Source organism: Pan paniscus, chromosome 20, assembly GCF_029289425.2.
Source record: "Pan paniscus chromosome 20, NHGRI_mPanPan1-v2.0_pri, whole genome shotgun sequence".
Lineage (NCBI taxonomy): Eukaryota > Metazoa > Chordata > Mammalia > Primates > Hominidae > Pan > Pan paniscus.
Genome location: NC_073269.2, coordinates 48,401,011 through 48,415,979, shown reverse-complemented (window position 1 = coordinate 48,415,979; position 14,969 = coordinate 48,401,011). Strand labels below are relative to the sequence as shown.

The 14,969-nt window shown below is 53.3% G+C and overlaps 3 protein-coding genes across 6 annotated transcripts in view; 1 reads left to right on the top strand and 2 right to left on the bottom strand.

The window, feature by feature from the left end:
- LOC100976543 (CEA cell adhesion molecule 6) overlaps positions 1-14,969 on the bottom strand; it is a 910,921-nt gene that overhangs the window by 360,260 nt on the left and 535,692 nt on the right. The gene's annotated exons all lie outside the window — the stretch shown is intronic.
- PRR19 (proline rich 19) lies at positions 218-8,679 on the bottom strand. Of its 3 annotated transcripts, none has more exons than XM_003811763.6 (3): positions 8,542-8,679; positions 847-1,453; positions 218-761 (listed from the first exon to the last, which is right to left on the bottom strand). In XM_003811763.6, the coding sequence occupies exons 2-3, from the start codon at positions 1,445-1,447 to the stop codon at positions 292-294; spliced, it is 1,071 nt and encodes a 356-aa protein (XP_003811811.1). In that variant the 5' UTR covers positions 1,448-1,453; positions 8,542-8,679; the 3' UTR covers positions 218-291. The 3 variants fall into 3 exon arrangements, with proteins under 3 accessions (XP_003811811.1, XP_063456414.1, XP_008962409.1); XM_063600344.1 differs by lacking the exon at positions 8,542-8,679 and adding an exon at positions 7,660-7,810; XM_008964161.3 differs by lacking the exon at positions 8,542-8,679 and adding an exon at positions 4,054-4,214.
- Positions 8,679-14,008, top strand: PAFAH1B3 (platelet activating factor acetylhydrolase 1b catalytic subunit 3). 2 transcript variants are annotated; one of them, XM_034946149.4, is made up of 5 exons: positions 8,679-8,813; positions 9,006-9,095; positions 10,739-10,855; positions 10,934-11,056; positions 13,678-14,008. In XM_034946149.4, the coding sequence occupies exons 1-5, from the start codon at positions 8,736-8,738 to the stop codon at positions 13,963-13,965; spliced, it is 696 nt and encodes a 231-aa protein (XP_034802040.1). In that variant the 5' UTR covers positions 8,679-8,735; the 3' UTR covers positions 13,966-14,008. The 2 variants fall into 2 exon arrangements, with proteins under 2 accessions (XP_034802040.1, XP_034802041.1); XM_034946150.3 differs by having other exon boundaries at positions 8,726-8,813; positions 10,934-11,017.

Below are 14,969 nucleotides of genomic sequence, written 5' to 3'. Positions count from 1 at the left end.
GGAGCCCCAGCATCACCAGAGCTCAGGGTCAGGTACACAGTTAGCCACAGTGGGCATATGTGTTGGACTAATTGAAGTCCCAATTTTCCCCACCATGCTGGCTCCTCAGGCCCTATGAAGGTAACAAGCAACAGTACCTTCCCGTCCATCTTGGACCTAGAACTCAGAGCTAAGAAAAGCTGCTCTTCTGAGTCAGCAACTCACTGAAAATCAAGAGGACCATGAAAAGTACTTTATTGAGGTCACTGGGAGTACAAGATATCTGTCCCCAGCCCTAGCCTCAGCCTCTCCTCAGTACAGTCTCATGGGTGGAAAAGACCAGGCTTCCGGACTGCTCTGGGCTACTACCCAGGAGAGGCTGGGCAGTGGGGAAGGGGGGCTGGGGCTCCAGTCCAGGACAGAGGTTCGGGGCAACAGGGGTGATGAAGGCTGAGGCAGGGGCTGAGGGAGGCCAACCCCCCAGGGCCGAGGAGGGGGTGGCGTGGCTACCAGCCAGATGCTTTTTAACAAGTCAAACGCTGTTGGGGGACCCCAGGCTGTTCCAGATGGCGAAGACAGTGAGGGAAAGTATGGTGGCCAGGGACCTCTTGGCGGTGCCAGACTCCCCCTGTGCGCAGTGGGCATGCTGGAGGTGTAGGGCATGGGGAAGGTGAACTCCTTTGTCCCTTGTTGCTTCCTTTGCCTCTCCTGCTCTGGGACTTGATCAGGGCTATTAATCCAGAAGGGTGTCATCTTTCTCTCAGAGACCCCAGGCTTGGCCCCTGGCACAGAGGAAAGAAGCATAGAGGCTAGCTGAGCTAGAGCCGACAAAGGAAATAGGAGTACAGGGGCAGGAGAGACGCTCACCTGGCAAGGGTGGCTGGCAGCCCCGAAGCACCAGGGCAAGGTCAGGCACACAACCATGACAGGCCTGCAAGGTGTGCACGATGGCATCCCTGGCATCCTGAATCAGGTTCCTCCGGGGGAAGGCCTGTGGCAAACTCAGCTGACACTGCAGCTCTGCCAGCAGCTGCCCCACGCCAGACAACTCTGGGGAACTGGGTGGGCCTGGGCCCGAACCTCCAGGCACCTGGTTCTCTTTGTCCCTGGACTGTGGGGCTGGTTCCTGGGCCCTGCCTGGGCTTGGGGAGGGCTTGGCAGGGAGTGTGGGGCTGCCTGGCACCAGGGTCCCACTGCTAAGCAGCCTTGCAACATCTAGGGATTTCACCTCGTGGTTGAAGAGACCCCGGTGCTCCCGGCTCAGCCGGCCCTGGGTTATGACCACGAGCTTGGAGGCAGTAGGGACCACAGGTGGATCCCGAATGGCCACAGGAGGATCGTGGTGGGCTAATGGCCGGCGGCTGCCCACCAGGGCCTTGTTACGTTCCCGCCTAGTCTTCCGACGACGGACACGACCAGGTTTCTCAGGCTGCTGAAAAGGCTGGGAGACTGGTCCCTGGGTATCCATGGTGTCCTGGAATATAAAGATAGGGTGGCCATCAGCATGCAGATAAGTCAAGGGGAGTAGCAAAGTGAATAGGGAGGGCTGGGTGTGGTGGCTTATGCCTGTAATACCAACACTGGGGTAGGCCAAGGCAGGCCGATCACTTAGGCCAGGTCACTTTAGACCAGCCTAGCCAACATGGCAAAACCCTGTCTTTACTGAAAATACAAAAATTGGCCAGCCGCAGTGGCCCATACCTATAATCCTAGTACTTTGGGAGGCCAAGGCAGGCGGATCACCTGAGGTCAGGAGTTCGAGACCAGCCTGGCCAACATAGTGAAACCCCATCTCTACTAAAAATACAAAAATTAGCCAGACGTGGTGGCATGCACCTGTAATTCCAGCTACTCAGGAGGCTGAGGCAGGAGAATCACTTGAACCCAGGAGGTGGAGGTTGCGGTGAGCTGAGATCATGCCATTGCACTCCAGCCTGGGCAACAGAGCAAGACTCCATCTCAAAAAAAAAAAATTAGCTGGGCATGGTGGTGCACGCCTGTAATCCCAGCTACTCAGGAGGCTGAGGCAGGAGAATTGCTTGAACCCAGAAGGCAGAAGTTGCAGTGAGTCACGATTGTGCCACTGCACTTCAGTCTGGGCAATAGAGTGAGACTCCATGTCAAAAACAAAACAAAACAAAACAAGTGAATAGGGAGATGTTTTGGGGTGTGGTGGGAATACTATTTAGAATGACCAGATGAGGCCAGGCATGGTGGCTCAAATCTGTAATCCTAGCACTTTGGGAGGCTGAGGCGGGAGTATCGCTTGAGGCTAGGAATTCAAGACCAACCTGAGCAGCAAAGTGAGACCCTCATCTCTACAAAAAATAAAAATAAAAATTAGCTGGATGATGCCAGGTGTAGTGGCTCATGCCTGTAATCCCAGCACTTTGGGAGGCCAAGGCGAGCAGATCACTTGAGGCCAGGAGTTCGAGACCAGCCTGGCCAACATGCCGAAATCCTGTCTCTACTAAAAATACAAAAATTAGCTGTATGTGATGGTGCGCGCCTGTAATCCCAGCTACTCTGGAGGCTGAGGCAGGAGAATCGCTTGAACCCAGGAGACGGAGGTTGCAGTAAGCCGAGATTGCGCCACTGCGCTTCAACCTGAGTGACAGAGTGAGACTCTATCTCAAAAAAAAAAAAAAAAAAAAAAAAAAAGCTGGATTCGGTGGCCCACACCTGTAGTCCCAGCTGCTAGGGAAGCTGAGGTAGGAGGATCACTTGAGCCCAGGAGTTGGAGGTTACTCTGAGCTATGATTGCATCACTGTGTCCCAGCCTGGGCAAGAGAGTGAGACCTTGTCTCTTAAAAGAGAGAGAGAAGATGAGAGAAAACAAGTGAGCAGAGAGAGATTGGAAAAGGTTTGGTCAGATAAGGAATCACAGGGGTAAGATGAAGTCGAAGGAGTCACAGCTAATGGGAAGATAAGCCAGGAAACAGAGAGAGGCTATTAGGAACAGGGACATGGGGAAACAGTTAAAAGATGGAGGGTGAGCCGGGCGCGGTGACTCACACTTGTAATCCCAGCACTTTGGGAGGCCGAGGCGGGCGGATCACCAGGTCAGGAGATGGAGACCATCCTGGCTAACACGGTGAAACCCCATCTCTACTAAAAATACCAAAAATTAGCCGGGCGCGGTGGCGGGCGCCGTGGCGGGCGCCTGTAGTCCCAGCTACTCGGGAGGCTGAGGCAGGAGAATGGCGTGAACCCAGGAGGCGGAGCTTGCAGTGGGCCGAGATCGCGCCACTGCACTCCAGCCTGGATGACCGAGCGAGACTCCATCTCAAAAAAAAAAAAAAAAAAGATGGAGGGTGGGGGCCAGGCGCAGTGGCTCACGCCTGTAGTCCCAGCACTTTGGGAGGCCGAGGTGGGTAGATCATTTGAGGTCAGGAGTTCGAGACCAGCCTGGGCAACATGTGAAACCTCGCCTCTACTAAAAATACAAAAATTAGCCGGCGTGGTGGTGAATGCCTGTAATCTCACCTACTCAAGAGGCTGAGGCAGGAGAATCGCTTGAAATCGGGAGGCGGAGGTTGCAGTGAGCCGAGATCGCGCCACTGCACTCCAGCCTGGGGGACACAACGAGACTCTGTCTCAACAACAACAACAACAACAACAACAACAAAAGATGGAGGGTGGTGAAGGGGTCATGAGATTGGAGGGATTTGGGGGACCAGAAAGTGATTCTGGACGGAGAAATCCAGGGGTAGACGAGGTACAGGGGAATGCAGAAAGTGGAAAGAGATAGTAGAGAAAGAGAAGCAGGAGAGGGAGAGCAGCAAGAGAAGTCTGGAAAGCCTGAGAAAACCTCAAGAGAACAGGAAGGGAGACAGAGGCGCGATCAGGGACAGGGCCTGATCACAAAGGAAGGGCCTAGGGTAGGAGAGGAAGCATGGTGGCCAGCCGCGGTAGGGCAGGGTGGGCAGAGTGAAGGGAGTGGGGTACGGTTGGCAGGAGCAGGGTGGGGGAAGGGCACCTCTCTCGCCCCAACAAACCCCGGCCCTTCCCACTTCACGTAGCTGTGGGGCGCAATGGCTTCTTTTCCGCGGTGACCCCAGCTCTCGAAGTCACCTGGCGCTGTTCCAGGCCTCGGGCTCCCCCACACGCATGCGCGTGCCCTTTCCATGCCCTTTGGCTTCGTGGCTCTGAGAGGACGGAAACCTAGCGGCGCGTGCCAGGGAAGCGCCGGTTATAGCCCCTCCCCTCCCAGCCTCAATTTCAGAAATCTCCCTTTCTTGGTCTCAGCACCTCCCAGCCCTCAATTGGCTGTGAGGTTCACTAGGTCCGCCCCCTTCCTGAATGCTGATTGGTTCAGATAGCTATCAGCGGTCTTTCGAGGGCTAGTTGAGACCAGGCGTGCCAAAGGGAAGAAGGGTCATGGTAGCCCCCATGCACAGCTGTCCCCCAAGCAGCCACAGACATAATCCCTAGAAAACTTATACAGTTGGCCGGGCGTGGTGGCTCACGTCTGTAATCCCAGCACTTTGGGAGGCAGAGGCAGGAGGCTGGCTTGAGCCCAAGAGTTCAAGACCACCCTGGACAACATAGGGAGACCCTGACTACAAAAAATAAATTAGCTTTGGGCGTGGTGGCTCACGCCTGTAATCCCAGCACTTTGGGAGGCCGAGGTGGGCGGATCACGAGGTCAGGAGATCGAGACCATCCTGGCTAACACAGTGAAACCCCGTCTCTACTAAAAATACAAAAAATTAGCCGGGCGTGGTGGCGGGCGCCTGTAGTCCTAACTACTCGGGAGGCTGAGGCAGGAGAATGGCGTGAACCCGGGAGGCGGAGCTTGCAGTGAGCCGAGATGCATTTCAGCCTGGGCGACAGAGCGAGACTCCGTCTCTAAATAAATAAATAAGCTGGGCGCAGTGGCTCTTGCCTGTGGGCCCAGCTACTTGGGAGGCTGATGCAGGAGGATCACTTAAGCCTAGGAGGTGGAGGCAGCAGTGAGCCATGATCACGCCCGCCTGAGGGAGACAGCAAGACCCTGTAAAAGAACAAAAATTAGGCCAGGCACATTGGCTCACGACTGTATGTTCAGCGACTCAGCAGGCTGGGGCAGGATAATTGCTTGAACCTGGGAAGTGGAGGATGCAGTGAGCCGAGATCACACCACTGCATTCCAGCCTGGGTGACAGAGAAAGACTCCATCTCAAAAAAAAGTTAGTGTAGTGTTGTGATTCATAGCTAGGCTTGGTTTAAATGCCCAAAATGGCACAACTGGGCTGTGTGACCTTGGAAATGTTTGTAACTGGTCAGACTTAGTTTTCTGACCTGTAAAATTGGGTTAGTAATAAAACTACCTTCCTCATTTGGTTGCTAGAAGGATAAACTAGACCAATATGTCTAACTTGAAATAGGCCTGGTGAATGAAGAATGCCTGGAAGCTTTGTTTCTCACTAAGCTTTGCTTCAGGAACTGCTCCAACTTATCCTCTAAGACTTTATTTTTAAAAATTTTTTTCTCGGTTGGGTATGGTGGCTCACGCCTGTAATCCCAGCACTTTGGGAGGCCAAGGCAGGTAGATCATGAGGTCAGGAGATCGAGACCATCCTGGCTAACACAGTGAAACCTCTTTTCTATTAAAAATACAAAAAATTAGCCGGGCGTGGTGGCACACGCCTGTAGTCCCAGCTACTCAGGAGGCTGAGGCAGGAGACTCGCTTGAACCTGGGAGGCAGAGGTTGCAGTGAGCCGAGATCGCGCCATTGCAGTCCAGCCTAGGCGACAGAGCGAGACTCTATCAAAAAAAAAAAAAAAAATTCTCTCTTATATCACTGACTTGAAGGCATAATTAAGACTTTTTTCTTTTCTTTTCTTTTCTTTCCTTTTCTTTTTGAGATGGAATTTAAATCTGTCACCGAGGCTGGAGTGCAGTGGCACAGTCTGAACTCTCACTGCAACCTCCACCTCCTGGGTTCAAGCGATTCTCCTGCCTCAGCCTCCCAGGTAGCTGGGACTACAGGCGCAGACCACCTTGCCCAGCTAATCTTTGTATTTTTTAATAGAGATGGGGTTTTGCTATGTTGGTCAGACTGGTCTTGAACTCCTGACGCCAAGCGATCTGCCCACCTCAGCCTCCCAAAGTGCTGGGATTATAGGAGTGAGCCACCGTGCCTAGCTGATTATGACTTCTTTTTTGGAGACAGGGACTCACTCTGTCACCCAACCTGGAGTGCAGTGACACCATCATGGCCCACTGCCACCTCATCTCCCAGGCTCAAGCTATCCTCCTGCCTCAGCCTCCCAACTAACTGGGACTACAGGCACTTGCCCTTTTTTTTTTTTTTTTTTTTTGAGACGGCGTCTTGCTCTGTCTCCCAGGCTGAAGTGCACTGGTGCCATCTCGGCTCACTGCAAGCTCTGCCTCCCAGGTTCACGCTATTCTCCTGCCTCAGCCTCCCGAGTAGCTGGGACTACAGGCGCCTGCCACCACGCCCGGCTAATTTTTTGTATTTTTAGTAGAGACGGGGTTTCACCGTGTTAGCCAGGATGGTCTCGATCCTGACCTCGTGATCTGCCCACCTCGGCCTCCCAAAGTGCTGGGATTACAGGCGTGAGCCACCGCGCCCGGCCTTTTTTTTTTTTTTTTAGACAGGGTCTCACTATGTTACCCAGGCTGGTCTCAAACTTCTGGGTTCAAGCGATCCTCGCACCTCAGCCTCCCCAGTAGCTGGGACTACAGGCATGCATCACTGCACCTGGCTCCCTCAGACTTTATTTGTTTGTTTATTTTTGTAATTAAGACAGAGTCTCGCTGTGTCACCCAAGCTGGGCCACTGTTGCCCAGGCTGGGCTGCAGTGGCGCGATCTCAGCTCACTGCAACCTCTGCCTCCCAGACTCAAGCAATTCTCCTGCCTCAGCCTTCCCGAGTAGCTGGGACTACAGGCGTGTGCTGCCATGCCTAGCTAATTTTTTTTTTTTTTTTTTTTTTGTATATTTAGTAGACACGTGGTTTCGCCATGTTGGCCAGGCTGGTTGACCTCAAGTGATCCGACCATGTCAGCCTCCCAAAGTGCTGGGATTACAGGCATGAGCCTCCACGCTGGCCTCCCTCAGACTTTAAAATCAAGCTATTCCACAATATTCCCCACACCTAATAAGAAAGTGATTACCTGTGTCTTTTCTTTCTGCTTGCCCATTCTTCACTATCTTTCAGACCCAGCTGAGATACTACTCCTAGGAAACCCATAGTCCTCAGAGTCCTTCTCCTCTTCCTCCCCAGAGGTCCCTGTCTCTCCCTCAAACACAACTTTGACACCCCTACACCTCTGTGTCTGGATCTGTCTCCCTAAACACATTGGGACAAGGTCAGGAGCTGACCCACTCATTTACTACTCATTCAGCAAGCACTTGTGGAATAACCACTGTGTGCCCGGCCCAGTTCCAGGGAAGTGGATTGAAAACATAAACACAATGAATAACACTCATCTCTGTCTCAGTATCAATCCACCTTGAAGGAATGAATACATGGGAAGGTCCCACCTGGAGTGAGGCTACAAGAACATGACCAGGACGTTTAGCAGGGAGTGAGCCCCCCACCTGGTCCCAGAGAAGAGGGAGATCTGAGAAGACACTGAGGTCTGAGATTAATTTGGGGCAGCGTTGGGGGAGAGGCGCGACCCTAGGTGGCCTTGGTTATGGATGTAGGTTTCAGAGCTCAGACATACCCAGTTGGCCTGTGGGTTTAGAGAGAGTGTAGAGGCTGCAGATCTGCAAGATGATCTGCCGGAGGGACGCCAGACTGGACCTGAGCCCTGGAGGCGTCTCTAATTTCCTTTCTCTTTCTGCACCTTCTTCTACCCTCCAAGCAGGTCCTATGGTGTCTTGAATGCAAAGATATGTAGTTTATATGTTATGCCACGCGCGCGCACACACACACGGTGTTTTGAGTAGGGGTCCTGTGATGTCTTGAATGCAAAGATATGTACTTTAGATTTCAACACACACACACGCACACACACACACACACACACACACACACACACACACACACACGGTGTTTTGAGTAGGGGAAGCCCACGAGTAGATAGGCTCACTAAAGCCCTGGCGCGGCCTTAGAGTGGCTCCTTAGAAGGGAGGCTCGAATTTTCACATTTTGTCATCTTCCTTTTCTGTCCCCCACATCAGTAGAAAATAGGAGCGTCCCCCCCAGCCAGGTGCATTCGAGCCACCCCTTCAAGGGAATATAAGAATGGACTCGTCCACTCGCTCCCCTCCCCCCACCACGTGAATGGGTCACCCCCCCCGCAACAGTAGGTGGTCCCTTCCGCACATTTCACTCTGTACAGCAAATGGTTTCTTCCCATTTGCTAGACAGAGGGCTAGATTTTCCCCGCCCACTCTCGACTCTTCAGGTAGTTCGCCCCTCCCCGTGACCGGTGGGTGGTTTCTCCCTCCTCCCCGCCTCGGGAGCTGGATGGTCTCGCCTCTCCCTCCCCCCACCCCGTGCCGGGTGCGCGGCCTGGGAGTCAGCGGCCCAAGCGGGAAGCGCCGGGCGAGCCCACTGTGCGGCCGTCGTGGGGGAAGCGAAGGTTCCTGATTCCACCTACCTCCTAAGTGAAGGCTTCCGTCCCTGGAGAGGAGGCGGCGCGCTGTATCGGCCTTCGTCCTCCGCGGGTGTGCTAGCGTTGGGACGGTCCTTTGTTGCCGCGAGGGGTAGGAGTGGGCGTGGCGGAGCCAGCTCCGTCCGGAACACTCCCGGGCCGACCCGACTCGCTCATCCTGCAGGAGCTGCGGCGCCAAGATGAGTGGAGAGGAGAACCCAGCCAGCAAGCCCACGCCGGTGCAGGACGTACAGGGCGACGGGCGCTGGATGTCCCTGGTGAGCGTTCCCACCTGGGATATTGAGGAGTCCGGGGGCGCGGGGGGTGGCTCAGGAGAACGGCTGGTTCGTGCCACTCTCACTACCTGATTGGGAAACTGAGGGCAGTTGAGGAGGCGCTGCCTAAGGGAGCAGGGCGGGGCGGGCCCTGGAGCGTGCGTGCCATTGACTCCCTCTCGCGCGCTCCCGCAGCACCATCGGTTCGTGGCTGACAGCAAAGATAAGGAACCCGAAGTCGTCTTCATCGGGGACTCCTTGGTCCAGCTCATGCACCAGTGCGAGGTGAGGGCAGTCCCTCTCCCCCTGCCCCATCCAGCCCTGTGTCCATGCTGACACATCTGGACCAGAACCCAGGCCAGGTGAGGTATTATGAGAGTACCCAGATTGGCCTCAGGCAGCCCGAGGCTCTGAGAATCTTGGTGTAAGGTGCAACATTCTATTGAGAAAGAAATGTATGCCTTGGTTTTATCAGATTGGATTTGTGTATAATGTACTAAGACCTAAAATGAGGCTTTCCTGCCATAGGCTTGCCTAAAGTGAGGCTCTTTCTTGTTTGCTTTAAGTAGTGCGCAGCCCTGTTGGGTTTACACAAAGCTATAGTCACTTTACAGGAAGCGAAGGTCAACTCTAATGGCACTCCACAAAGAGGACTCAATCATAATAATATCTTTCCACAAAGCATGTCCAACTGTAATGGGTTTCATCAAAATAAGTTTCAACTGTAATGCCATTGATTCAATGCATGGCTCAAGCAGACTGGATTTTCATGAAGTGAGTCTTGCTTCTATGGGGCTTGGTTTGTTTTGTTGGTTGGTTGGTTGGTTGGTTTTTGAGACAGGGTCTTGCTCTGTCACCCAGGCTGGCGTGCAGCGGTATGATCTCTGTTCACTGCAACCTCTGCCTCCTGGGCTCAAGTGATCCTCCCACCTCAGCCTCCCGAGTAGCTGGGACTACAGGTGCACATCACCATGCACCTGGCTAATTTTTGTAATTTTTGTAGAGATGGGGTTTTGCCCTGTTGCGCAGGTTGGTCTTGAACTCCTGGGCTCAAGCAGTCCACCCACCTCAGCATGAGCAACAGAGCCTGGGGCTTGGTTTAAAGTGAGAGACTGTAGGCAGGGTGTGGTGGCTTACGCCTGTAATCCCAGCACTTTGGGAGGCCAAGGCAGGCGGATGACCTGAGGCCAGGAGTTCGAGACCACCCTGGCCAACATGGCGAAATCCTGTCTCTACTAAAAATACAAAAATTAGCTGGGCATGGTGGCTCATGCCTATAGTCCCAGCTACTTGGCAGGCTGAGGCAGGAGAATCGCTAGAACCTGGGAAGCAGAGATTGCAATGAGCCGAGATCGCACTACTGCACTCCAGCCTGGGCAGCAAGAGCAAAACTCCGTCTCAAAAAATAAATAGGCTGGGCACCATGGGCTCACGCCTGTAATCCCACCACTTTCGGAGGCCGAGAAAGGTGGATCACCTGAGGTCAGGAATTCGAGACCAGTCTGGCCCACATGGTGAAACCCCATCTCTACTAAAAATACAAAAAATTAGCTGGACGTGGTGGCGTACACCTGTAGTCCCAGCTACTCAGGAGGCTGAGACATGAGAATCACTTGAACTAGGGAGGCGGAGGTTGCAGTGAGCTGAGATAGTGCCAGTGCACTCCAGCCTGGGTGACAGAGTGAGACTCTGTCTCAAAAATAAAATAACTCTGTCTCAAAAATATAAAATAAAATAAAATAAGTGAGAGACTCTAATAGATTTCTATAAAGTGAGGTTCAGCCATGCTGGAGTTTGCTCCAGGTAAAATTTTAAGACTGCTTCCATGAAGTAAGGTTCTTCCATAATGGCATTTGGTTAACACCTGGACAGCGGGGGATGGTCCATGCGGACAGTGCCCTTGTGCCCATACCACTTCTTGCCCACAGATCTGGCGCGAGCTCTTCTCTCCTCTGCATGCACTTAACTTTGGCATTGGTGGTGACGGCACACAGCATGTACTGTGGCGGCTGGAGAATGGGGAGCTGGAACACATCCGGCCCAAGGTGAGCAGGGCTCGGGTGGGGCTCTAAAACATCTTTTGGCTGCCGCCTCACCGCTGCTTCATGTCTCTTTTTCCACAGATTGTGGTGGTCTGGGTGGGCACCAACAACCACGGACACACAGCAGAGCAGGTGACTGGCGGCATCAAGGCCATTGTGCAACTGGTGAATGAGCGACAGCCCCAGGCCCGGGTTGTGGTGCTGGTGAGAGGCTGGGAGAGTGGGAAAGGAAGAATGGCAGTGGTCTGGGACCCCCTCAGATATAGCCACAGTTGGCACAGTTCTGGGCAGCTTGACATAGAGCAGTGGCTTTTAGGCAGAATCTCACGTTGGAGCTTGCTATACCCTTCAGAGTGGCTGTGGTTGAGAATATGCTCAGAGACCAATTAGCCTTTTTTGCCCAGGGATGGCTTAAGACTTTGGGGGTATTGAAAAACTAAAAAACGGGCCAGGCACGGTGGCTCATGCCTGTAATCCCAGCACTTTGGGAGACCGAGGCAGGTGGATCACGAGGTCAGGAGATCAAGACCATCCTGGCTAACACGGTGAAACCCCATTTCTACTAAAAATACAAAAAAAAATTAGCCGGGCGTGGTGGTGGGCACCTGTAGTCCCAGCTAACTTGGCAGGCTGAGGCAGGAGAATGGCATGAACCTGGGAGGCAGAGCTTGCAGTAAGCTGATACTGTGCCACTGCACTCCAGCCTGGGCGACAGAGCGAGACTCCGTCTCAAAAAAAAAAAAATTAGTTGGGCATGGGCTGGGCGCAGTGGCTCATGCCTGTAATCCCAGCACTTTGGAAGGCCGAGGCAAGCAGATCACCTGAGGTTGGGAGTTCAAGACCAGCCTGACCACACGTGGAGAAACTCCATCTCTACTAAAAATACAAAATTAGCTGGGCGTGGTGGCACATGCCTATAATCCCAGCTACTTGGGAGGCTAAGGCAGGAGAATCGCTTGAACCCAGGAGGTGGAGGTTGGGGTGAGCTAAGATTGCACCATTGCACTCCAGCCCGGGCAACAAGAGCGAAACTCTGTCTCAAAAAAAAAAAAAAAAAAAAAAAAAAGCCGGGTGCGGTGGCTCACGCCTGTAAACCTGTAATCCCAGCACTTTGGGAGGCTGAAGAGGGTGGATCACGAGGTCAGGAGATCGAGACCATCCTGGCTAACAAGGTGAAACCCCGTTTCTACTAAAAATACAAAAAATTAGCCGGGCGTGGTGGCAGGCGTCTGTAGTCCCAGCTACTTGGGAGGCTGAGGCAGGAGGATGGCATGAACCCAGGGGGCGGAGCTTGCAATGAGCCGAGATTGCGCCACTGCACTCCAGCCTGGGCAACAGAGCAAGACTCCATCTCAAAAAAAAAAGAATTAGCTGGGTATGATGGTGCGCAAAACCTGTAACCCCAGCTACTTGGGAGGCTAAAGGGGAAGGATCACTTGAGCCCAGGAATTAAAGGTAACAGTGAGCTGTGATCATGCTACTGCACTCTAGCCTGGGTGACAGAGACCCTGTCTCACCAGAAAACAAAAGAAAAACCCTCAAAAAACCTTGAATAGGCCAAAAGTTGTCAGGCATTCCTGGGGTAAATCTAGGCTCCATCACTTGTAGGTAGCTAGGATATTTCCTCTTCTGAAAGCGGATTGATCCCTTGGCATGAGCCATGATGTTGATATCTTTTATTTATTTATTTATTTTGGGACAGAGTCTTGCTCTGTTGCCAGGCCAGAGTGCAGTGACGCAATCTGGCCTCACTGCAACCTCCTCCTCCTGGGTTCAAGTGATTCTCCTGCCTCAGCCTTCACAGTAGCTGAGACTGCAGGCGCGTGCCACCACGCCTGGCTAATTTTTGTATTTTTAGTAGAGATGGCATTTCACCATGTTGGCCGGGCTGGTCTCAGAACTCCTGACCTCAAGTGATCCACCCGTCTCAGCCTCCCAAAGTGCTGGGATTACAGGCGTGAGCAACCTCCCTTGGCCTATTTATTTTTTGAGACAGGATCTGGCTCTGTTGCCCAGGCTGGAGTGCGGTGGCATGATCTCAGCTCACTGCAACTTCTGCTTCCAGGGCTCAAGTGATTCTCCCACGTCAGCCTCCCGAGTAGCTGGGACTACAGGCACACGCCATCATGTCCCACCAATTTTTGTGCATTTTTGTTAGATATGGGGTTTCACCATGTTGCCCAGGTCGGTCTCGAACTCCTGGGCTCAAGCGACCTATCCAGCTCTGCCTCCCATCATGCTGGGATTACAGGCGTGAGCCACTGAACCTAGCCAATGTCAACATTTTTCTAAGTGATACTTGGAAAGAGGCTAGGCCGCGCGCGGTGGCTCACGCCTGTAATCCCAGCACTTTGGGAGGCCGAGGCGGGCGGATCATGAAGTCAGGAGATCGAGACCATCCTGGCTAACATGGTGAAACCCCGTCTCTAATAAAAATACAAAAAATTAGCCGGGCATGATGGTGGGTGCCCGTAGTCCCAGCTACTTGGGAGGCTGAGGCAGGAGAATGGCGTGAACCTGGGAGGCGGAGCTTGCAGTGAGTCGAGATCGCGCCACTGCACTCCAGTCTGGGCGACAGAGCAAGACTCTGTCTCAAAAAAAAAAAAAAAAGAATAGAAAAGGAAAGAGGCTAAAACCCAGAAGTCTCTTGCTAAATGAGGGCTAGGATGTGATATTTAGGAACTACCCTCCCACCCTCCCTACTTGCCCATCCCTAGTGTTTTCTGCAGCTGGAAACTTCATGGTGGTGGGTGGAGGACAGGTTGGCACACAGAACAAGATACTCAAATGCTTGTTTCCTTACTACGCCTCGTGTTCCTGCTCAGGGCCTGCTTCCGCGAGGCCAACATCCCAACCCACTTCGAGAGAAGAACCGACAGGTGAACGAGCTGGTACGGGCGGCACTGGCTGGCCACCCTCGGGCCCACTTCTTAGATGCCGACCCTGGCTTTGTGCACTCAGATGGCACCATCAGCCATCATGACATGTATGATTACCTGCATCTGAGCCGCCTGGGCTACACACCTGTTTGCCGGGCTCTGCACTCCCTGCTTCTGCGTCTGCTGGCCCAAGACCAGGGCCAAGGTGCTCCCCTGCTGGAGCCCGCACCCTAAGCATCCTGCTGCCTTCCCACAACATTAAACTCTCCTTCCTCAGTGTGCTGTTTCCTGCTTTATGGTCGAACCTGTCTGGGTATCTGGGTACCACCATTAGTCCTTATCCTGATCTGTGACCCTGCAGTTCTGCAAGGTGTTTTTTGTGTGAGACAGGGTCTCTCTCCGTCACCCAGGCTAGAGTACAGTGGTGAGACCACAGCCCACTGCAACTTCAACCTCCCAGGCTCAAGTGATCCACCCACCTCAGCCTCCTGAATAGCTGCTACTATAAGCATGTGCCACTAGGTCCAGCTTATTGTATTTTTTGTAGAGAAGTGGTTTTGCCATGTTGCCCAGGCTGGTCTGACTCCTGAGCTCAAGCAATCCACCTGCCTCGGCCTCCCAGGGTGCTGGCATTACAGACATGAGCCACCATGCCTGGCTGTGGTTCTATTTCTGCCCAGGGCAGTTATCACTGATTCATTAAGGCACTGTGATTCTTGTGGTTAGGTGAATTTCCACTATCACAATAGTGTGCTTCAGGCAGGCGTTACCAATCAGTAAACACTAGTTAAGACCAGCTTTCCAGCACTATCCTACAGGACCAAGCTCAGGCAAGAATTCTGGGAACACAGTGACCCAGTGCATATGCGGTTGCCCTGGCTGGAACTTCCTGGTGCTCCATCTCTAGCTTAGATGCCACTTCTGTGGAGGTGTCCTGACCCTCCCACTCCTAGTTGTCATCCCTCCACACAGGGTGTAGGTATCTTGTCACCTCAGGTGGGCACTGTGTCCACATGCTGAGCGGGAGGGCTGTCACCCAGGGGAGGTTCCTTCAAGCCCAGTTGCAGTGCAGGCCCAGGCCACATGGGGGCAGCAGGGGTCACACTGAGGACCAAGGGTATTCCAGGTAGACTAGGCTCCCTCCCACCCACTGCCACCTCTGGGCTAGGACCTCTTGGGACCTGTTTCCTGAGTACGAATGACCCCAGAGCCAGTGAGGGTAACCATCCGGTGGCATC